At 49.9% G+C, this 24,601-nt stretch overlaps 1 protein-coding gene across 3 annotated transcripts in view; it reads left to right on the top strand.

The window, feature by feature from the left end:
• Nucleotides 1-24,601, top strand: part of LOC147904390 (Phosphoglycerate mutase family protein) — a 76,591-nt gene that overhangs the window by 32,571 nt on the left and 19,419 nt on the right. For all 3 annotated transcript variants that reach the window (XM_087394227.1, XM_087394232.1, XM_087394221.1), the window contains one exon: nucleotides 19,579-19,701. In XM_087394227.1, the coding sequence (XP_087250353.1) occupies nucleotides 19,579-19,701 (123 nt within the window). The remainder of the gene's footprint in view (nucleotides 1-19,578; nucleotides 19,702-24,601) is intronic.

The following is a 24,601-nucleotide window of genomic DNA, read 5'->3' as shown; positions in this document are numbered from 1 at the left end:
TCCTCCCGTGATGGAGGTCCGGCGTCCGCAATCACCCTTGCCCAGGAGCTTCTGATGCTGCGATGGTGAAAGCCGCAGAGGCTAGCTTGACAACGGCTGAGGAGCGGCGGATCTAGAGCCCTGACAAGCATGATCAGCAGGGTGGGTCTGTGGTCGCCCTACTCCCTCCCGCCCCTCTTCCCCCCCTGGATCCCTCTCCCTCTCCACTCCCTCCTCTTCCTCCTGAGCTCCCCCTGCCCCCTCCTCCCCCCTCACCCCTCCTGCTATGGTCATCCTCACCACCCATCCCCGTCCCTCTGCCTCTCCCCCTCCCCCTCCCCTTCTGCCCCTCCCTCCTCCGTAGCAAATTCTTCAGCCTCCCCCGCCCCCCTCCCTCCCGTGGACCTGCCTTGACTCCCCTGCCATCGGGCAAGGGTAAGTGTCACTCTGCTTCAACAACATGTATCCACTTGCTTGGTAATTTTTCTTTTAGATTTAGATTTGATATGTTTTGCAAAAGAATAAAAATGTTTTCCTACTATTCAGTTAGGTACATGGCGGCAAGGTCTAGCATTTGAAGGTGGACTCGCTTTGTTGGGGTTACGGGCATTAGTGTCCCATAGAGTTATGACCTCTTGTAGGAGGGACATTGGAAATCACACTCCACCAGAGTACCCGATTTATGGGACCAATCACACTCCACCTGAGTACCCGATTTATGGGACATGGGATATCGCACTCCACCTGAGTACCCGATTTATGAGTACCGACCTAGCAACCATTTAGGAGAATGTCTCCAGGCTTTGGGTGTGAGCTTGGAAGCATGCCAAAGAGACATGGAGATACAAGATAAGACGACAAACTAATGAGCTCAGTTATGGCTCTTTTGTGACTTTAGATTACATCATTTGATAGTACAAGCTGTTAGGTACCCGATCGTGAAATCAGAATTGAGTTCTGACCAATTTGTAATTTTAGGGTTTTTGGGTGATGTGGCATGTTGACATGTGGCATAGCCACATGTCAGCACATGGGACACATGACAGCCTGTGGGACAAGTGGAGAGCCATGCATGGACCATGGCACCACTTGTCATTGCAGTCGCAGGCAGCCCACCAAAATCTGCTGGCAAGTATCCCTCCTTGTATCCTTGGCTGAGGGGGAGGCTCAGCCTATAAAAGAGGGCCTTCCCCCTCCCATTCTTGCATAGAAAAACTCGTTTTTAGCCTCTCTCCCCCTCTCCCTTGATGCAGCAGCCCCCTGTTCCACCTTTTGGGACCAGCCAACCTTTCTCTCTCTTGTTGCAGGCTTTCTCCCTCCTCTGCCAGTCTCTCTCTCTCTACTGTGCAAAAATTCTCTCTCTACAGATCAGGCTCTTTCCCTCTGCAGAAATCAGCCTCTTCTTTGCACTTTTGAGACAGCAGCAGCATCTCTTTCCCACCTTCTAGCCTAGGAGCAGCCATGACACTCTCTTTCTAAAAGCATCACTCCTTTCAGATTTTCTCTCTCTAGTCTACAGGCCTCTTTTGTGAGTTGTTCAGACTCCAGCCTCTTGTTCTCACTCTTCCCATCCAAGGGGGCTGCAAAAGCATCAAAGACTCCATCTCCAAAGGAGTCAAGTCATGAGGGGAGTCTCTAATTTCAAGTTTGTCTCATTTGTAGCACATTTTCATGTTGGCATTGCTCTCTTTCTAGATAACTAGTCTTGCAACTAATGTTGGATGGAAGTGGTAATTGTTGCATGCTTCTTCCTTGAGGATTGGAATGTATAGGAGCTGAATCCGTTCTAGTCTCAGCCGTGGAGTCATTCTCTCTACTGTTTATCTCTTTCTACAGTATTCCTAAGTCTTCCGTCTAAGTCATAGTCATCAACTGAGTTGAAAGTTTGGGAGGTGCATTGCACCTCGGTCTTGTATCTCTTTTTCGAGAAATAAAGTGAGCTTGGATAAGGGGGGGGCCCCATCTTAGCCCCTCAACTAGTGTACTGTTAGCAAGTTTTGCAAATTTCAATTGTGTATATCTCTTTATTGCTATTCATATTCAGCAAATTGTCAAGCTTTGCAAGATCTCACATTCTCATGTAATCTCTTCCATAATGCATCCATGAGCACCTTCTAAAATTATGAATCAAAAGTTTGTAACTCCCTATCTCCCAGTTGTCAGAAAGCACTGAGTAGTTAACAGTAAGATATTGCCCCCTTCCTCTTGCTCGTCGCAGTATCCCGTCCCCTCCCTCCATTCAGGGGGGGGGGCAGAGGGAAGGGGCTCATCCTCCTTGTTAGCAGCTCCCAAATTGCAGCCTGGGCGCCCTCTACCACGGGACTTTTGGAGATTGGGGGCTTGGAACTACCTAGAGATTCTGGACTCTTACCCTCTACCCTTGGAGGTAACGCTTGTGATCTTGCAGCCCCGAAAAGGGAGTTTGATCAACGTAGTGGCTCCAAGACGCATCTAGTTTGAAGATTCCCGTTCGCCTCCATAGGGTTGGAGAAGTGGTCCCCCAGTGGTATTCGATGCTATGTTGGGGGATCAGATCTCACACATGATGGATGAGTGGATGGGGCCACATGGATTGGATCTTTGGGACGTCCATGGTGCTGAAGTAAATTTTCATTTGAGCTTCACACGGGAGAAGCCGATGTGTGGTTTTGGCAGTGGGGTTATCAAATTGCTGCCTAAGGCAAAGATTGATCAGGCATACTACTGGCCAATCCAAAAGTGTGCTGATTTGTTCGGGGTGGAAGTCTCCATCATGATGAAGTGGGCACGGAAGTGTGAGTATAGAGTGAGTGAGAGAGAGCAAGAGAGAGTGTGAGAGCTGGAAGCTTGGAAGCTGAAAGCTTAGTTGCAATAGAAGAGAGTTAGTGTACAACACACTGAAGGAAAAGATAAGGTTTTGTCCTAGTGACAAAACCTTAGTAGTCACTAACCATAGTTAGTGAACTAACTGCGGTTAGGGGGAAAAACCTCTTAAAGAGGGAAAAGTGCCCCTAACTAGCTTATTATATTACATTGGTCACTGCTGAATTATATCTATAATTCTAACACCCCCCTGCAGTGCCCATGTCATGTACAAGGTTGATCAATCACCAAACGGATATAAGTTCAGGGCAGTGCGAAATGCCTCAAACTTTTCACGTGGTAGTGCTTTGGTGAAAATATTTGCAACGTTGTCATGTGTGGACACAAAGATCATACTGATCTCTCCTGCATGCAACTTCTCTCTGACGTAGTGATAGTGAACCTCGATGTGTTTCGTGCGAGCATGAAACACTGGATTCTTTGCCACTGCAATGGCACTCTAACTATCAATGAGAATTGGAGAGGGACCCTCCAAAGATAGATGAAGATGTGATATTTTCTGAAAATTCAGCTCACACTCAGGCTGAATTTCAAGAAGGATGGTTCAGTTAAAGCTGTTCGCAAATTGCAACTTATACACAGTGATGTCTGTGGTCCCATGAGGACTCCGTCTTTTGGTGGTCATCTCTACTTTGTTACATTTATCGATGACTACTCCAATTTTACTTGGGTTTATGGGCTGAAAAAGAAATCTGACCCAAGATATCCCACGCTGCCTTGGAGGTCTTACACGACCGGATATGCGGAATGATAGATCTTTTCACTGAAAGGGAGATGCATGACAAAGCTAAGGCATCCCGTGAATCCCATCTCTTCTGCTCTGGAGTATTGACTATAGCTGCACCAACAACTTGTCCTGCAGCTGCCCTGCAGCTGCATCCTGTGCATGACCTCTTCCACCTTCTTGCTGAGGAGGGTTAGCAGGTGCAATATCTGCTGGTCGGATCTCATCCCCATTGACATAATCCCATAGATTTCGAGAAATCAGAATATTACGTACCATGAAACTCCAGAGGGAGTAGTTGGTGCCATCCAACTTGTCTTCTTGTGAAAGACCACCAAACGGAAACTCATTCTAATTTTGATGGGCCATTTTTGAGAAAAAGATTGAAGCAGATACCGAGCTGCATTCCCTTACTGGGAATGGAATGCACAACTCCCAAAAAACACAGCCAAGCACGGGCTGTAAATGCAACTTAGATTTCTGTACTTGCACTGTCAGAAATCTATCCAAGCATCAAAAACTCTCCAAAATCTGCCAAAAGTGCTTCAAACACTCCAAGAAAGGCAGTATGAACTGAATACTCCAAAAAATGCTCTCCCAACACAAAAGCCCCAATTTGTGGCTTGAAATTGCAACCAGAAAGGGGCAAAATTACTAAAAGCCCCAAATCTGCAATTTTTGAACAAAAGCCCCAAATTTCAGACTAGATCTGCAGATCTGTTTGTAAAAGCCCCAAATTTTAAACAAAATCTGCAATTTTGCTCCAGATGTAGCTCCAAAACTGCACAATGATTGCAATGTCTGCAATATACAAAATGCCCCAAATGTACTCCCAAACAACTGAACCAAACTATGATTTTCTGCAAGATGTGCCTGCCAAAGAACACCTGTGGCTGAAGGCAACCTGTGTAAATCTGCAAATACAGATCTGAAAGTACAAAAATGCACGCAAATCTAGGAAAGGTACAGATGGAAAGGTACAGATGGTACAGTACAGTACGGACTGTACGGCAAGTATGTACGGACTGTACGGCAAGTACGGAACTGTCAGCGCAGGTACGAAATACAACTGTACGGCGAATTTGTACGGATGTTGCAGCGTAGGTACGGCGACCTGTACGACGCTGTACGGTTGCTGAACGACAGTGCTAGGTATGTTATCCGATCAAGCACTTATGGGATAGGTGTGCCACTTTGCATGTAAGTCAATTCCACCTACGGCGTGTTTGTACGGAGAGGAGCGATACAGGTACGGCAGTCTGTACAGTGATGTACGGAGATTGTACGTACTTTGTACGGTGCTGCACGAAATATGTACGGACGATGTACGGCGCTGCACGGGGCCTGTACGGAAGTCTTTACGGGAGCTGTACGGAGGCAGTATGGACAATGTACGGAAGCAGTACGTCGAATTCCGTACAGTCGTACGGACTGTACGGAGGAGTTGGAGCAGGCTGAAACGTGAAGCAAAGGGGTGGTGCTTGAAGGGTGCAGGGAGCCCGAAGCTCTTGAACCCGCTCTGATACCAAATGTGAGTATAGAGTGAGTGAGAGAGAGCAAGAGAGAGTGTGAGAGCTGGAAGCTTGGAAGTTGAAAGCTTAGTTGCAATAGAAGAGAGTTAGTGTACAACACACTGAAGGAAAAGATAAGGTTTTGTCCTAGTGACAAAACCTTAGTAGTCACTAACCATAGTTAGTAAACTAACTGCGGTTAGGGGGGAAAACCTCTTAAAGAGGGAAAAGTGCCCCTAACTAGCTTATTATATTACATTGGTCACTGCTGAATTATATCTATAATTCTAACAGGAAGATTGGCATTGAGTCGATGTCCACCCTAGTATGCCGACGTATGGACTTGGACTACTCACCCTCCAAACCGCTGGCAAAGTCACAAAAGGCAATCTTTCTGGATCAGGCACCCTCTCACAGGAGAGCCTTGTTTTCTGTTTCCCCGTCCTGAGCTAGAACGTGCACAGGCTCCATGACTGTGCTCGCAGTTAGCCGCAGTACCTGATCCTTCGGTAGGAGTTGTAGAGGGCAGTGGTAGGGCAGGTAGTGGACATCCTTTTGATACAGGAGCATATATTCTCAGCATTAGACATTAGACGGCGACACCATCTCCTTCCAAGGAGTGGTAGGACGGAGTGGAGGGGTCTACATCTCGGTCTCACAGACGATGGCCCTAGAGGTCTATTATCAGGGCGAGCTTATTATCCCAAGGCGGGCGGTTTGGATGGGAGTCAGGATGGGAGTCCAGGATTGGGATCCTGAACGTGTATGTCCCAGCGTGCAGACAGCACCGTCCGGCCTTTTAGAGGAGGCTGACAGAGTGTCTTTCAGACGTTTACTCCTAGATCGTTGGAGGAGACTTCAACAACCTGGAGTTTGGGGAGGACAAGCTGGGGGGTGCCTCATTCTCTGAGATGCTGGCAGCAGAGCGGGGCACCTGGGAGTAGTTCATCTTCATGATCAGTGTGGCAGAGACTTGTGGCGAGAGCTAGAGTTCAATAGGATACCTGGAAGCCTCCTCTTCTCTTTCGGCCAGAGGAGACATGATGGACTGCTAGAGAGACTGGACCGTTTCTACGTTGGGGACTGGGCACTCCACAGAGGTGGCTCTACCGGGATTATTACAGGCACCACGATGTTAGACCACTCTTCAGCAGTACTCCACCTAGAGCAACTCCGCCGAGGTCTTTCCCAAAAGGGGATCCACATTCCAGACAACCTCTTGCAGGATGGGAAGATTTAGCAGGTTATGCCAGAGATTTGACAGTAGTCACAGTCACCACCTTGCGAGGGCTGGGCTTCGTGGATGGCCGATGCGATTCATAGGAGTAGTGAGGAGTTGCAGTCTCACGTCCTTAGACGGAGGAGGGCTCTTCAGGAGTGCGAGCATGCACTGCAGAGAGACCTCACCTCCATAGAGATGCTCAGGGAGCAGGACCTGAGATCCTAGTGGCCTAGTGACAGATTTGAGAGCGCGCGCCTTGAGCTCCAGGACACGGAGGTTTGGCGGGCTTAGTTCTCCTACCACTCCTCCTGGGGCAAGATGACGAAGCAGTTCTTTCAGACCACTGGACCTCGTTCGGCAGGCACGCAGTTGTAGTGTTTACGGGATTCGTAGGATATTATGCACAATGATCCACAGGAGATTCTAGAGCTCACCACGGTTTCTTACAATTAGCTCTTTCAAACAGAGAGAATGACTCCAGCTTGCCTTGTGGCTCGGGAGTTAGTTTGGGACAATGTTCCGACGGTAGTCTCATGGGAGTTGTGCAGGAGTCTACAGGAGCCTTTCATGGATGAGAAGCTCTGGGAAGCCCTCAAGGCCCTGCCGATCCAGAATTGTCCTGGCGAAGATGGTTTGACTCCGGCCTTCTTCTGGAACTTCTGGAAGATCATGTCCACCCCTTTCCGCCTAGCTCGCCAGGAGATCTTCGACACGGGCTCCCTTCCTCAGTCTCGGAGCAAGGGGTGGATTTGTTTGATACTGCATACACGATCCTCACCAAGGTCTTGAGTTTGCGGTTACGGCCTTATCTCACTGACATGATCGATGACACACAGACAAGGTTTGTTCAAGAGCGCTGCATCCTGGACAACATTTTCATGTTTTGGGAGACAGTGGATTGGGCCAAGGAGGAGTCATCCTTCTCTTGGATTTTGAGAAGGCTTACGACAGGGTGGAGTGGTCTTTCCTAGAGGGTACTATGCAGAGGTTAGGTTTCTCAAAGAGATGGATTAGAGGAGTTTCTGCGCTTTATGCGGGGAGCTCTAGTTAGATGCTTGTCGGTGGACACACGGGCGAGGCCCTTCCTCTCTCTCGCTTGGTCCGTTAGACTGTGCCTTTACCCCAGTTATGTACAATACTCAAACACATCTGTCCCCTCGCTCCCTTTCTCTTCTTGTTTGTGGCAGAGGCTTTGAGCTACTACTTGAGATCGTAGGTGGCGGGCCTCACCGGGTTGAGGCTCCCTATCAGACAGGAGGAGGAGCTGCTAGACTCTAAGTTTGCAGATGACACAGCCTTGTAAGTAGAGGGCACCACAGCGAGCTTGGAGAGTCACGGGAGCCCTAGCTATCTACTGTGAGGCCTCTGGTGCGCGGATCAACTCGCGGATCAACTGGACAAAATCCATAGGTTTCTTCGTAGGCTTTCAGGAGACATAGGAGATTCGAGGGTGGGGGAGTGACTTTGGCTTTCGTTGGATACTGCGGGGCCAGACAGTGAGATACCTCGGATGCTAGGTGGCTTTTGATATTACAGCAGAGGTGCAGATCACCCCGGTTCTCAAGAGTGCTCGGCACAAGCTTCTCTACTAGAGCTCGGCCAAACTCTCCCTAGCGGGCCATGCCCTAGTGGCAAACCAGGTCCTTGCCATGGCTTGGTATATCGCCTCCTACTGGTGCTTTCACTGAGGGTGCATTGGGCAACTCCGACGTTTGGTTCGGAATTTCCTTTGGGTAGGATTGGACGGCACGAGGAATATCAGAGTCCGGGTCGCTTGGTAGACGGTGATCATTTTGCAGGCATTGGGAGGCTTGGGTATCATTGATATGGAGATGCAGGAGCAGAGCCCTCTTGGTCAAGTTAGTTGTGCGCGGCCTCACCCCTGGCGCAGAGCCTTGGAAGCTCCTCTTACAGCGTGGATTTCTCAGGAACACCCCACGCATTGGGGGCAGGGGCAACATTCACACAGATGGATCATCTCAGAGGCCCCCCTTACGGGGAAGGGTTCCCCCTTGATGAGGAGCCTCCATAGGGTGTGGCAGAGATTAACGGGGGGTCTCATCCGTGCTTAGCCTCGTTGCAGAGAGAGTTTGAGCGTTAGTCCCTCATTTGGTATTCGGAGATTAGGGATTGGGATGGACGTATGCTCGGGCAGCAGATTCACATTGGTTGGGCACAATGGGACATTGGCCTGGCATGTTCCTTTGGCAGATGGAGCATATTACCCATGGAGGCAGAGGCGAGGATTGGAGCCTTAGCGAGGAGCAGGGTAGCGGATAGGGAGATGGACCTAGCCATCCCTGAGTCTTGGTGGGAGGGACTTCGTGTCTGGAGTGACATGAGATGGTTGGGTTAGTTTTCTCGAACTGGGGTCCCCTTGAGGATGATGATGTAGCGAGGCAGCACGCAACTTGGTTTTTTCCATGTGGGACCTGGAGGCCTACTTCAGGCACTCACTGAGAGAGACCATCTCACCCAGAGATGGATGGTAGTCTAGATGGGATTTATTGGCAGATGATCAGAGTGATGGGCCGGTTGGGGAAGGAGTGGCACATTGATCTTCCTAGCATCCCAGAGCAGGATGCCCCAAGATGGTGCCTCTGGCTTTGGGAGGGTAGACCCTTGAGGGAGGTCTAGTGGGATCTAGGAGAGTGGTTTTGTCCCTCCAGGATCAGCCTTGCCGAGCAAGTGGACAAGGTGCCCTTCTTTTTCTACACCACATGGATTGGCACTCACTGAGAGAGACCCAGAGATGGATGGTAGTCTGGATGGGATCTATTGGCAGATGATCAGAGTGGTGGGCCGGTTGGGGAAGGAGTGGCACATTGATCCTCCTAGCATCCCAGAGCAGGATGCCCCTAGATGGTGCCTTTGGCTTTGGGAGGGTAGACCCTTCAGGGAGGTCCAGTGGGATCTGGGAGAGTAGTTTTGTCCCTCCAGGATCGGCCTTGTCGAGCAGGTGGACGGGGTGCCCTTCTTTTCCTACACCACATGGATTGGCAGGAGGCTTTAGATGGACTCTTCGATTTGGACCCCTTCGAGGGAGAGGCATTGGGTGATCTAGAGAGTACCCAAGGAAGTTCGTTCCAAGTTTTGGACGCATCTATGGTCCAGTTTGCGGCCAAGGAAGATCTCCTACTTCTTTTGGTTGGCTGCCCACGGAGGCTTGCCCATTGGCCGTGGTTGGAGTAGATGCGGGTGGAGGTGCAGTGCCACTGTTGCTCTGCTGGATTTTTGGAGACGATTTGACCCGCATTTAGAGCCTTCAGAGGGACTACACCTGGGGGATGGTGGCTTGGTTGACTGAGGGAGGTCACGCGTTCTAGATTGATGAGGTCTCTCCAGCTTACTGGATACAGAGATAGATTCAGAGGATAGAGCTCCATGAGGCGGTCTCTCCTGATAGCCCGGATCCTCATCCCCCTCTGAAGGATAGCGTGTGGGAGGTAGTAGCCAGTATGACGGCATGGAACATTTGGGTTGCTCACTGTAGTCTTGTGATGGGCGAGCATTTGGTTCCATCCTCGGCTACCGTGGTTGCCATCTGGCAGGATACCTTGCGCTCCACCTGAGAGCATGGGACCTGGGCTCTAGGGTGATTGTCGCGAGGCGCGTTTGTGCAAGGCTTGGCATGCATGAGTTTTCTACATTTTTATTCTGCGAGGGATTCACTGGCTGTATATATATATTTTTAGGAACCATCTATTAATGCTTGAAAGATTTCATACAAGATAGCAGCCCCGAAGGTGCTGAGTATGGAAAAAACAGAAAAGGCTGAAAGAAGAACCGGCTTGTTCCAGAGAAACCTAGCTCACTGCCTTAGGGATCTCTGGAACTGGAGCTAACAGCCAAGTGGGGGGACTATACAGCCAGCGAATCCCTCGCGGAGTGAAGATGTAGAAAACACCTGCAGGCCAAGCCTTGCAGAAGCGAGCACGCCTCTCAATAGTCGCCCTGGAGCCTGGAGTCCCATGCTCCCAGGTGGACCGAGTGTAAATGATATCTTGCCAGATGGCAACTGGGGTAGCTGAGGGTGGAACTGGGTGCTCACCCATCACAAGACTGCAACGAGCCACCCAAATGTTCCAAGCCGTGATGCTGGCTACCACCTCCCAAACATTGTTCTCCCTAGGAGGAGGAGGAGCTAGGCTGTCAGGAAGGACTGCCTCATGGAGTGTAATCCTCTGGATGCTCTGACCCTGTATCTGGTAGGATGGGGAGATCTCATCAATCTGAAACGTGTGTCCTTCCTTTGTCAACCAAGCCACCATCCCCCAGGTGTAGTCTCTATGAAGACTCTGCAACCGTGTCATGATCCTGAGGGCTCTCATTCAGATCCTTGCTGCGCTGCGGCAGCTCCATAGGCAATGCGGGATAGTCTCAAGGACACCCTCGGAGCAGCAATGGCAGTGCCCCTCCACTCGCATATGCTCCAACCACGGTCTGATGGGCAAGCCTCCATGGGCGGCCAGCTAGAAGAAGTATGAGATCTTCCTCGGTCGCAAGCTTGACCACAACCGCGTCCAGAACCTGGAGCGCACATCCCGGGGCACTCTCTGAGTCACCCAATGTCTCTCCCTCGATGGGGTCCACCTCGATGAGTCCATCTGAAGCCTCTTGCCAATCCGGATGGTGTAGGAAAAGAAGGGCACCTCATCCACCTGCTCAGCTAGGCCGCCCCTGGAGGGCCAGACCACTCTCCCAGGTCCCACTGGACCTCCCTTAGGGGTCTACCCTCCCACAGCCAAAGGCGCCATCTAGAGGCGTCCTGCTCTGAGATATTGGGAGGGTCAATGTGCCACTCCTTCCCCAAACGCCCTACCACTCTGATCATTTGCTAGTGTATCCCATCAAGACTCCCATCCATCTCGGGGTCCCTCTTAGTGAGTGGATGCAGAAGGCCTCCAGGTCCTACACAGAAGAAGCCGGGGTGCATGCTGCTGCGTTGCATCAACAGGACTTAGGAATGGCTAAGTCAATCTCGCCCATCCACTGCCCTGCCCCTCGCAGATGCACTAGGGCGTCAAGCCTTGCCTCTGTCTCCATACGTAGTCTGCTCCAGCGGCCACCAGCGGCCAAAGGACCCTGCTTGACGAGTGTCCCACTGTGCCCAACCAATGTGACTCCGCTGTCCGAGCATACAGCCCTCCTGATCTCTGATCTCTAGGTGCCACATAAGGGGTTGGCGCTCAAACTCCTCTTTGCATCTGGGCGGAGCACGGATGAGACCCCCTGCCAGTCTCTGCCATACCCTGTGAAGACTCCTCATCAAGGGGGGAGCCCTTCCCCGTAAGGGGGGCCTCTGAGAAGATCCAACGATGTGAAGGCTGCCAATGTCCCCCAGTGCGTGGGGTGTTCCTCAGAAGCCCTCGCTGTAAGAGGAGCTTCCAAGGCTTTGCACTTGGGGTGAGGCCACAAACCACCAACTTGCCCAAAAGGGCTCTGCTCTGCATCTCTGGATTAATGACACCCAAGCCTCCCAGTGCCTGCGGCATGATCACTGTCTGCCAAGCTACTCGGGCCCTAGTGTTCCTCGTGCGGTCTGAACCTGCCCACACGAAGTTCCGTACCAACCGTCGGAGCTGCCCAATGCATCCTTTGTGAAAGCACTAGCAGGAGGTGATATACCAGGCCGTGGCAAGGACCTGGTTTGCCACTAAGGCGTGACCTGCTAGGGAAAGTTTGGCTGAGCTCCAATCGAGAAGCTTGCGCTGAACACTCTTAAGGATTGGGGCAATCTGTTGCTCTGCTGTAATGTCAATACCAACCTGGCATCCGAGGTATCTTGTTGTCTGGCCCCGCGGTATCCATCTGAAGCCAAAGTCACTCCCCCACTCACGGATCTCCTGTGTCTCCTCAAAGCCTGTGAAGAAACCTATAGATTTCGTCCAGTTGATCCATGCCCCCGAGGCCTCACTGTAAATAGCCAGGGTGCCCTTGACTTTCTCCAGACTCGCTGTGGTGCCCTCAACATACAAGGCCGTGTCCTCTGCAAACTCCGAGTCAAGTAGCTCCTCCTCATGTCTGATTGGGAGCCTCAAGCCTGTGAGACCTGCCGCATGTGATCTCAAATAGTAGCCCAAAGCGTCCGCCACAAACAAGAAGAGGAAGGGAGTGAGTGGGCAGCCCTGACGGACTGAGCGAGAGAGAGGAAAGGCCTCGCCTGTGTGTCCTCCGATAAGCATCTGGCTAGAGCTCCTTGCATATAGCGCTGACCCATCTGTTGAGAAACCCAATCTCCTCATAGTGCCCTCTAAGAAAGACCACTCCACCCTGTCATAGGCCTTCTCAAAGTTCAGGAGAAGGATGGCCAACGGCTGTGACTCCTCCTTGGACCAATCCACTGCCTCCTAGAACATGAAGATGTTGTCCAGGATGCTGCGCTCCTGGATAAACCTAGTCTGTGTGTCATGGATGATGTCGGTAATATGGGGCCGTAACCACAAACTCAAGACCTTGGCGAGGATCTTCTATGCAGTATCAAGCAGAGTAATTGACCTCCACTATCGGCTATCTCTCTCTTTCGGGATAAAAAAAATCCACCCCTTGCTCAAAGACTGAGGGAGAAGGTTGGTGTCGAAAATCTCCTGGCAAGCTAGATGGAAAGGGGTGGAGATAATAATCTCTAAGAAGTTCCGGAAGAAGGCCGGAGTCAAGTCATTCTCACCCTGGCACTTCTGGGTCAGGAGAGCCTTGAGGGCTTCCGAAGGCTCCTCATGTGTGAAAGGCTCCTCAAGTCTGCTGCATAAGTCTTGCGAGACTACTGTTGGAATGTGATCCCAAACTAGCTCTCGGGCCACAAGACCAGCTAGGGTCATCCTCTCCGTCTGAAAGAGCTGGCTGTAAAAACCGGTAGTCATGTCCAGAATCTCCTGTGGGTGAGTGTGCATGATGCCCTGCGAGTCTCGGAGACGCTGTAGTTGTGTGCCTGCCGATCGGGGCCCAGTGATATGAAAGAACTGCTTTGTCATCTTGTCCCCCTGCTGCACCCATCGGGCCTGAGAGGAATGATAGGAGAACTTTGCTTGCCGCACCTCCGTGTCTTGAAGCTCGAGACGAGCGCTCTCGAATCTGTCACTAAGCCACTGAGACACTGGGTCTTGCTCCCTGAGCCTCTTGATGGAGGCGAGGTCTCTCCTCAAAGCTTGCTCACGCTCCTGAAGGGTCCTCCTCCACCTAAGGGCGTGAGCCTACAACTCCTCATTGCTCCTCTGAATCACATCGGCCCCCTCTCCTCGTCCTACAGGAGGTCCTCTGGAATGCGGACCCCCTTTTGGGGGAGACCTCGGCGGGGCTGATCCAAGTGAAGTACCACTGGAGAGTGGTCTGACATCGTGGTACCTGCTAGAATCCCAGTAGATCTGCCTCTGTGTAGTGCCTAGTCCCCAACATAGAAACGGTTTAGTCTCTCTAGCAATCATCATGTCTCCTCTGTCCAAAGGACAAGAGAAGGCTGCCAGGTGTCCTGCTGAAATCTGGCTCTCTCCACGAGACTCTGTCATTGATCATGAGAATGAACTGCTCCCAGGTACTACGCACTATTGCTGGCATCTCAGAGAACGAGGCTCCGCCCTGCTTGTCTTCCCCAAACTCCAGGTTGTTGAAGTCACCTCCAACAATTGGAAGACACTCTGACAGCCTCCTCCAAAAGCCGGGCGGTACTGTCCACGTTGGGGCATACACATTCAGGATCCTTATCCTGGACTCTCCCATCCGAACTCCCATCCAAATTGCCCGTTTTGGAATGAGCTTGCCCTGATCGTAGACCTTTGGAGCAAAAGTCTGTGAGAGTGAGATGCAGACCCCTCCACTCCGTCCTACCGCAGGGGACCACTCCTCTGGACCTCTCCCTGGGAGAAGGTGATGGTGTCGTCTGATATCTGAAGCTGAAAACATGTACTCCTGAATCATAAGGATGCCCGCTGGCCGCCCTACCACTGCCCTTTGCAACTCCTGCCGGAGTATCAGGTACTGCGGCTGGCTATGAACACGGTCGTGGAGCCCGTGTATGTTCCAACTCACTATGGTCCAACTCATGAGGATGGGGGAGTCAGGAACAAGGCTCTCCTGTGAGTGGGTGCTTGTCCTAGAAAGACCGCTTTGTGTGATATTGCCGGGGGTTTAGAGGGTGGGTAGTCAGTATCTGTGCGTCGTCGTACTAGTGTGGATACCAGCTCAATACCGATCTTATGAGCCCACTTCATCATGAAGGAGGCTTTCACCCCGAACAGCTTCGCACACTTCTGGAGGGGCCAGAAGTGTGCCTGCTCCACCTTTGCCTCTAGCGGCAATCTGGTAACTCCTGTCGCCAAACCACACACGGGCTCCTCGTGCGTGAAGCTCAACTGAAAGTTCACCTCCGCACCATGGGCGTACCAAAGGTCTACTCCATGAGGTCCCATCCACTCATCCATCATGAGTGTAATGTGATTCCCCAAAATAGCACCGAACACCTTCGGGGACCATTTCTCCAACCCTGTGGAGGCAAACGAAAATCCCCAAATGGGGTGTATCGGAGATCCCACTGCATTGACAAACCTCCCTTTCGGGGCTGAAGGACCATAAGCGTTACGGATAAGAGTCCGGAATCTCCAGGTAGTTCTAGGGTCCTAACCTCCAGAAGTCTTGCGGTAAGGGACACCCAGGTTGGAGGTTAGGAGCCACTAACTAGGGAGACAAGTCTCGTCCGTGCGGATCCCTCCTTGAACGGACTTGCTGCTGCGATGAGGAAGAAGAAGGGGGCGTCATCATCCCCTTGCCGGCTGGTAGGGGTGTCGAAGCGGAAGAACCTGCTGCCAAAGTAGAGAGAGGGGCGGCAGGAGAGGGAGCTGTACGGACGCGGGGGATAGAGGGAGGGGGGTAGGTGGTGAGGGTGACTAAAGGAGGGGGGGCTAAGGGGGGGGGAGAGGGCGGGAGGAACCCTGGAGGGGGAGGGGGAAGTGAAGAGGAAGAGGGGGAGGGGTCTGGGGGGGAGGGGGAGGAGGAGGGACAAGGACCTTAGGCCCCCCTGCTGATCAGGCTCACCGAGGCTCTGGATCGGCTCCTTCGCGGCCCCCATCGGGCTAGCGTCTACGACTTCTGCCATCGGGGGGGAGAGGGCGGGAAGAACCCTGGAGGGGGAGGGGGAAGTGAAGAGGAAGAGGGGGAGGGGTCTGGGGGGGAGGGGGAGGAGGAGGGACAAGGACCTTAGGCCCCCCTGCTGATCAGGCTCACCGAGGCTCTGGATCGGCTCCTTTGCGGCCCCCATCGGGCTAGCGTCTACGACTTCTGCCATCGTCGCATCTGGAGCTCCTGGGGCTTGCTGCTGCTACAAGGGTGGATGTGGAGGCTGAACCTCCGAAGTTGGAGGACCATCTGGATGGGCGGTGGCCCCTACATCTGGAGGAGGTGGCTCCTGCTGTTCCTTCTTCGGGGCCCCTTGGTCAATCCTGTCCCTCTCTTTGCGATTGGCCCTCTGCCTGCGGCGCTTGCGGGCTTGCTTGCTTGGTTTCTTTTTCTTTTTAACTTGGGTCCAGTCCCCTTCTGAGGGGGTAACCCAAGGGGTCTGAGACTCCTGTTGCTCCTGCCTGAGAGGACGCTGGGCTTGGGCTTGCTAACTTTGTCTACTCTGCGGAGGGGGGGGAGGCGCATGAGGGAGGCCACGGGGGAAATCTCTGGCGAGGGGACCCATATGTCTGCATCAAAGACACTGGCATGGTAACCCAGAAATCTCCACCCTTTGGTGAAGTGTGTCCCCTTCAAGGGTCTCGAGAAGGATCAACTCTGGGAGGGACTCTGGGCTCTCAACCACCAGTCTGATCCTAGGGACTCCATCATCTGCTAGAACTGAGGCGGCCGACTCTGGCGGGGACTCGAGCACTGTGCCAAATGCCCGACCAATGGAAGGGAGGATGGCTCGATACTCCTTGGGAGCCCTGAGAAGCAGAGTGTAACTGGGAAACGTGGAACATGGTGTGTCATATCCATGTCCTCCACTGTGAACCCATGATACCAAGGGAAGAGATAAACAAGGTGTGGGCCAAGGAGGATGGGGCTTTGCTCCACAAGTGTCGAGGCAGTGTCGGGGGAGCTTAGCTGGATGAGGAAAACGCCTCGTCCATAGATGGTGACCTCTTGGATGTGGTCTCCTTCTAATGCCAAGCTTTCTTGGATCCACTCTCGCACTTGTCTCCGTGTAGGCGTGAGGCCCACAATTTTGCCCACAAGCGCCTTGTCCTGGAGGGACTGAACTGCCTGCTGTACCTGTTGCTTGTCAGCTGGAGAAAGAAGAACCTTAACGGCTGTGAGATTCGAGGGTGCTGCCATAGAACCCCTTTGGCCAGACCAAGGGTCACCACCAAGGTTTTCTTTCGCCATAACAAGCGCAAATGCTCCCGTTGCAGGGAGGAAGAAGAAAAAGGGGAAAATGCGTCAGAGGGGGAGGCAGAGATGAGGCGGGGTAAGGACGGAAGAGAAAGGAGGAAGGCAAGGAGGGCGGAAGGCGGAGAAGTAGAACGGGGGGAGATGAGAAGGCGAGGGCAAGAGGCGAAGAGGCGGGAGAAGGAAGCCGGTGGGGGGGGGGGAGGAGAGAAGGAGGCGGAGAAGGTAGAGGTAGGGGTGGCAGGAGGTGGCAAGAGGCGGAGGGGGGAGGTGGTAGGGGCGGCGGAAGGAGGCGGGAAGGGGCAGTGGGGGAGGCGGGAGGAACAGCGGGGAGGGGAGGAGAGGAGGGGGAGTGGAGGAAGCGGACAGAGGAGGCCGGGGGGGGAGCACGGGGAGACGAGGCGGGAGAGGCGGGGAGGGTAGGCGAGGGGAGATGGGGAGGGGGGGGCGGAGAGGTAGAGGAGGAGGACGCGAGAGGAGGTGGTGAGGGGGAGCGATAGTGGAGGAGGTGGGGGGGGCTGCGGGAGGAGGGAGATGGCAGGAGGGGGGGGGGCAGCGGGAGCAGCCAGGTCCCTTCTCACCCCATCCTTCTCTCCTTTACATGCCTTACAGAAGATCGAATGCGGACTTGTTGATCGCTCACCTCTCCATCATTCGCTGGCTGTATGGCCCCCCCACTTGGCTGTTAGCATCTGTACCAGAGACTCCCTAGGCAGTGAACTGGGTTTCTTTGGAATAGGCTGGTTTTTTCTTCTTTCAGCCTTGATCCGGGTTTTTCCATACTCAGCACCTTCGGGGCTGCTGTTTTGTATGAATTTTTTCAAGCAATTAATAGAAGGTTCCTCTCATTGCACGGAAAAAAAAGGGGCTCGTATATATGCTCCAAAAGCTGGCCGACCGGCCTACCCTTAAACCGACCTAGTTTAGGGATGCTGACCATCTTTTAGGTCCCATCCCCCAGTATGTATGGAGACTAGTAGCCCCAATGGCTGACCAATAGATTGGTGACCTGGCTTCACAGACTTGCCCTTGTTGTGGCTCGTGGGCCCATTGACTGCCTTATTTGGGGCCTTCTGCTGACAGCTCTAGACCCTTTAAATGGCCTCTGATGAGCCTTCTGCTGCATCTATTTGTAGGGTTCTCCATGTTTGAAGTATTGTAATATCTAAGATAGTGGCCAATGTATTAAGGAGTTAAGAGGGCTAGCGGCACTTTTTCGTTTGAAGGTTCCCCCTAACCACAGCTAGTGGTTGAGTTAGTAACTGAGTGAGCTTTACCTAGGGTTTTATCATGTTGATAGTGCTCTGTATCTCATTCTTGTAACTTCTATTCAGTTGAGCTCCACGTTCTTCAATCCTCGCATTTAGTATCAGAGCAGGCTGCCCCTTGCTCTCCCGCACTTCCCCCTCACCTCCCATGCCATTGCAGTCAATTCCTATTGTGAAGGACGGCATTTTCATCGCGAAAACCTTTTCTGTCCAACTCATTTTTCATCAGCCACCACCTTCTAGAGGTGTTCTGGAGCTAGGCGACTGATTTTTGGAGCGCCAACATCTCCTACAGCAAAAGCTCCCCTTCAGAAGCTGATTTCCAGCTCCGGCAGCTCAGTTTCGACCTGTTTTCTGTTGCTGCTTCTATTCTGGGTCTAGCCGCCTTCATCTGGAACATTTACGAGCGCCAACATCTCCTACAGCAAAAGCTCCCCTTCAGAAGCTGATTTCCAGCTCCCGCAGCTCAGTTTCGACCTGTTTTCTGTTGCTGCTTCTATTCTGGGTCTAGCCACCTTCATCTGGAACATCTACACGATTAGTTGACTGATTTTTGCTGTTTTTGTACTGCTGTCAGTTGTAAAGCACGCGTCAGTGCAGCCCTGACATCACAGCATTTTGAAGCTGTTTTTGATGGATTTTTCTGTGCAAAGAGGCACCTGCTAAGCGACTGACAGCAGCTCCATTTCGGACTTGATTTTGGGAGCTAGGGTTTCTGCAGATATACAGCCCATGCTAGGCAACTGTTATGGGACTGTTTTTTGGGGGTTTCTGCAGGATAAATTTGGGCCTGATTAATAGCAAATACTTGTGCTCATTAGGCAGTACATTTTGGGAAAACGTATCTTTGTAATTTATATGTGATTTCTGTTTTCTGAAAAGATAATTCTGTCACTTAAAACAGGCTAATGAAATAACTTCTACAAATTGAAATTTTAAAGAGGCCTGATTGGGATATAGAAATTTGAGCAAGTTGCGGCCTGCTGGTATTGTGATAATTCTTTCTATCTTAAATGGTGCGTTGCCCTATCAGCTAGATTTAGATTTAGATTTAGATGCTCGTTGGGGAGAGACTAAAATGAAAATGTTTAGACTTCACAAGCAGTTGTAGCTTGAATGAAGAGATTTTGGACTACCTTTTGATTAGCCTTCTCCTTTAGTGCTCGCCTTCATCATGGCTGAGTCTGCCCTTCACCTCCGGAGTGCCGACAGAAACTCAGTACGAAGACTTTGTATAAATGGATGCTCAAGTATGTGTGGGTGTGTGGATTTGTATGTGTGAGAGCATATTTTTATACTATGGTCTACACCCACTGTTGGGCGCTGATGACGTCAGTGGGGATGTCAGAGTAGCTAGTCCCTGCTATGCATGATGGAGTTTATGGTTTTCAACCTTGTGAGTGACTATCATGAGATTGAAACTGCACTATGTTGTGTTTTTAGAGGATGAGTTTGGGAATGTTCCTAGATTCATCTAGGTATAGGCCTGATTGGGATATAGAAATTTGAGCAGTTTCCAGTTATAGTTCTCGGTTTCTTGCTGAAATGAATGAGGATTTGAGGGAAGGGTAATTCCAAGAGTTACAAATTCTGTCATCCATCTATGCAACAAAAGGTAGTGCTAACTCTGATATTACTTTAAAAAATATTCAGGAGCTTGAAGCACAAAGCATTCCTGTTGATAAAGTACGCATATTTTCTTCTCCATTTAGTAGAACAAGAGATACGGCAGAAGCAGTGGCAGATGTCCTAAAAATTGGTCTGTCTAACTTGCAAGTAAAATTTTCTCACCCATGCTTGAAGATCTCATAATTCAACTTTTTATTTGATATATTAAAGTATTACAATTTGAAAATTTCTAAACATTTTTAATGTCTTTGCTTACGATGGGTTTGTGGCTTGTTGGATTTAGTAAACTGAAACTTTCAGGTCTATTAAAGAAATCTTATAATTTTGAGTTTATTTCTGATACTACTCTTTTCTAATGATACTCTTTGAATATGTATAAGCTTGAATGCTGATACTAATTTTTTGTGAATTGAAGGCTCATCATTCATAACACATTAGAATTTGAAGGGCAGGGGGGAACCTGTGGGGTTAATTTGATAGAAGTTACCAATGGGCCAACATTCTCTTACAAATGTGCAAACTACTGTACTTTTACAACTTTGCCTATGAATTACTTCTGGAGAACACTGAACACAGAGCATGGAGTTGAGAGGCATTCCCCCACAAGATGAAAAAAAAGGGGACCTAAGGGAGTATTTGCAGTACAGATGAACAATATCGTGTTGGAAGATTGCGACAGAGAGGGAGAGGAGCGGATAAAACCAAGTGCGAGCCTAGGTGGACATGACCGTTGTAGCAAGAATTGTGTAGTCATGGGTGAAGTACACTAGAGAGAAAGACTTCCCTTCCATGATGATAGTCTTTTGGATCTTTCCTATGTCAAAATTGTCTGATCCCAATCGCAACTCTAGTGACACCTTGGGTGTGCTTATTGATAATGCATCCCACCATTGCGTGATCCAGAAGCTCTTGGACATCGTGCTTCAATTATTGTTCGTCCTTAGGTGAAAGGAAAACCTTGATTGCAATGGGAATCGAGGATGTTGCCATAGAGTTTTGCCTCTGGCTAGATCTATTGGTCACATTTTGGAAGGCTTTCTTGAGAAACAAAAAAACCTTACGAATGCTAGCAAAGCGAATAGGGAATGAGGGGGGAAGGGGAAGAGATGAAAGGGAAGAGAAAAGGGCAGTAAGGAAAGGAAAAGGCTGAAAAGATGGCAGAAGGAAAAACAGTAGGAAGGGGAGTACACCCCCCCTGGAGGGGACTAGAGTTGTTTATCACCCCTTTCAACAAAACTACAAATGTAATTAGGACCTCTTGTCATGTCTAGACTTTGTCAGGCATCGGTCATAAGTAATCCGAGCTTCCTGTGGGCTTGACTTGGGGTCCCATTTGAAGCATCCCCTAACCAGATCTAGTAATGTCATACCCTGGTAGGGTACGACTTCAAGCCAGAGTCCAAACAAACAATGGGATGCACTCGCAAACAACCCATAAGGGTTGGAGCTAGCAGCTCACCTCTCGGCTGTAGGCTCAATACGTTAAGCCACCCTCGAGCTAGAGGTCTAGACGATCGGAGAGAGCCAGCCAGCCTCGAAGTCCTGACATATGTCCCATACCACATGCCCTTTCCTCTAGCTGCTGCTCCTAGTCCAGCAGCCTGGGCTTTAGTCCAATCATGGTCATATTAAAGTAGATTTATGCTAGCATGAATCAAGGTAGGACGGTTGAGTCAATGATTCTTGACTATACTTCTCAGTCCTTCATTTGATTCCAAATGGTAGTATCTGCTATAACCACTAAAAATGCATTGAACAGCCTTGTTCTCAAGTTTATGTTGTAACTGAGACCGAACATGTGCATATGCAAGGCATCCAAACACCCTCATATGTGAGATAACCAGCAATGCCCTGGTGGGTGACGAGTTGAAGACATAATTGGCACGCATGATGACATCCAACTAGAATTTGTTGGGCAAGGCGTTCCGCAACACCAATGTTTTGCTGTGGTGTGTATGGCACATATACTGATGTAAGATGCCGCGAAATGCTAAAAAGTCAGCAAAGTCGCGAGACGTGTACTCACCCTCCCTGTGAGTGCGGAGTGTGATTCTCAACCATGGCAGGCCGTTGCTTAAAGCAATCAAAGACATCTCACTTGGATTTCATTGGGCAAACCCAAGTATGCTTGGTGTAATCATCCACAAAAGTAACAAAGTATGAGAACCCCCAATCATCCACAAGTATGCTTGGTGTAATCATCCACAAAAGTAACAAAGAATGAGAACCCCCAATAGCTGATGTCTGATCGGGCCGGACACATTACTATGAACCAAATGCAACTTATGAGCTGCACCCACTTTCCCATCTCTAGGGAAAGAAAATGGATGCATTTTCCCAAGTTGGCATCCCTATTTGGACAACACATGCATCTTTGGGAGGTCAACAACCATATCCTGTGAATGTAATTTGACAAGGTTGCCATATTCGAATATCCAAAGCACCCATACCATGAATGAGTATCTGCAACCATAGAATCCTCTACTACGAGTGCTGCAGTGTTTGTCTCTCTATCATAGGCATCATGTCTACATAGACCTTGAGAGTCAATGTTCCAGTGTAGCAATGGTATTACCATTTCTGAAATCATAGATGGCACAATGGTAACCCTCAAAGATGACTTAAGATTCTGATATTGCAATGGACATTCTTATTGATTCCTGGAACATACAAAACATCTTTTAGAGAGACAGGATTGCTTGATGCTGCTATAAGCTCAACTTGGCCAATGCTCTTCACGGCGTAAGATGCATTATTGGCGCAAGTCTCAGGCCCTCCTTCAGTGTAGAAGTGGTGTGCTTAGAAGCATCACTGTCCAAATACCAAGTGCTGAATGAATTAGAATTTGCCATGCATGAATCATGAATAGAAGGATTGTACTGGCATGTAACCACAGAAGCCCAATCATGGTGAGCAACAATGGCTGATTCATCCTTGTCATGAGGGAGGAAGGATCAGTTACTGCAAGGCTAGATTGCCTTTTCTTCTTCTTTGATTCTATGTTCGGCACTGAGAGATATCATGACCTGGTTTCGTGCAATAGTTGCACCTCTTCTTTTTCTTATCTGTTTTCTTCCAAAGTACTACCACAATTATGCTTGGGTTTCCCACAAGGCTTTGCTGTTTTTGCGTTACCCTTGTGATGGGTAGCAAAGCTTGATCACCTGAAATAGAGGCATTCTAATCAGCATGGCTTTGCTCTTTTTGCCACAATAAAGTGACCACTTGATCAAATCTGTAAGGGTTGGGATCTCCCATGGCCACCAATCTTAACGTGGGTACAAACCCTTGATATGAGTCAGAAAGTCCACTCAGCGTCGTGGACACAATGTTCCCATCTGACACAACCTCATCAATTTTGGCCAATTGCTCTTTGAAGTCCTTGACCTTATTCAGAAAGGCATCCATACATTCCCCTTCATCCATCTTCAAAATCATCTAACTGCTTCTGTAGATATGCAACTTGTGCTCCACTGCTTATCTGAAATAAAGAGGCTAACTTATCCCGAGCATCCTTTGCAGTCCTGCAAGACTTGATATGAAGGATGATCATCCTCTTATCTAAAAATACAATCATGATAGCTTGAGCATTTATGCCGTCCCATTTGATCTGTTCTTGGCATTGTGGCAGCAATGACAGAAGATGAAGAGTCAACAACATTACCATGACCCGTAGTGGCGGACAAGCTTCTCTTTGGGAGCAAGCATGCCAAAATAATCATTGTTTGCATTGCAGATAAGGCATAAATGTAGAACCCAAAGATCTTTGATCAAATGATAGCACTAAGGGAAGTGCAAAGGTATGATTTTGCCCATTCTAGGTCAATAGTGTGCACAATTTTTATAACTGAAATAATCTGTTAAAAATACCCAAAGCATGAGGGCAAAAGTGCTAGAAAAAGGGTAAGGCAGGCCCAACTTCTTTACAATAAAAGCTTGCACAGCAAGTGCAGTAAATGCAACAAAATACATGACTTAGATTCCTGCGCATAGAGAACCCTGACTGAAGCAAAAGTCCACTGCAAGAACAGCTCCTTCTAGAGGGCTCCAACTACAGAAAAATACTATTGAACTGCCCCAACCAGTCCGAACAGGAAAGCAGAGCTGCACTGAACCTGAAAACTGAGGCACAAGCTCATAAGTTGAGAAAAGGAATGTCAAAACATCATAGTTTCCAGAAACGGCATTTCGGACCTGCCGAAAATGGAACACCGTTTTGGGAAACGTGAAACATCGTTTCGGGCCTTTGTTTTTTCTTGCCCTTATTTTCTCTTGCGCGACACCTCCGTTTGATTTTCCTGCTGCCTTCCGCATATTTTATGCACCCCTCCCCCGCCTACTCTCCTCATGCATATATAGGCATCTTTTTGGCCCAAAAACAGGATGTTGCAGCCTGCTCGCAGCCTTTTGCAAGCTCCTAGACAGCCCTAGAATAGGTCTATCCTCGAGCTCTCCTCTTGCTACCTACCAAAATCTAACCTAGTCTATTGCCCCCATAGCGCCGACATTTCCCAACTTCACTAATAATATACGTATGTATAATGTATATACATTATTAACCTTAAAAACCGAAACTCCGTATCTGCCGTTTCTTCTAGTGGCTAAAACTCTGAAACACCATTTTCTGCGGACCATGTTTCCGTAACTCCTAGAAACTATGCAAAAAGTATTAAATGTTCTTTTGAAGGCAGCTGCTCCACAGAAATGCACAGAAATCCTTCAAAAGGGACCTGAACAGCTTTGAGGTCTGCAAAAACAATTCAGAGATGCATAAAGGCAAGATTCACCTGAAGTGCACCTTCAAAGCTGTGATTTGCAGACTGTTAGAGCTCCAAAACAGCAGCTGCTGAGCTCAGAAGTGCTCCTGCAGCAGTCACACAGCAGAGAAGAGGCTCAAGGCTGCTCAGACGAAGTAGCATTGCAAAGAAACAATAGTCACACAGTAGGAAAATGTCACAGGGACGTTATTTCTATGTGCAAGTAAAACCCCCCCCTAGGATTTGATGTTAGAAATGGGTCCAACCCTAGGTGCACCCAATAGGCCCAA

The sequence above is a fragment of the Dipteris shenzhenensis genome, chromosome 2 (genome assembly GCF_047967505.1).
Source record: "Dipteris shenzhenensis isolate YYH24624 ecotype China chromosome 2, Dip_SZ_1.0, whole genome shotgun sequence".
Taxonomy (NCBI): Eukaryota; Viridiplantae; Streptophyta; class Polypodiopsida; order Gleicheniales; family Dipteridaceae; genus Dipteris; species Dipteris shenzhenensis.
The sequence above is the reverse complement of the archived record's forward strand: the minus strand, read 5'-3'. Positions and strand labels throughout refer to the sequence as shown.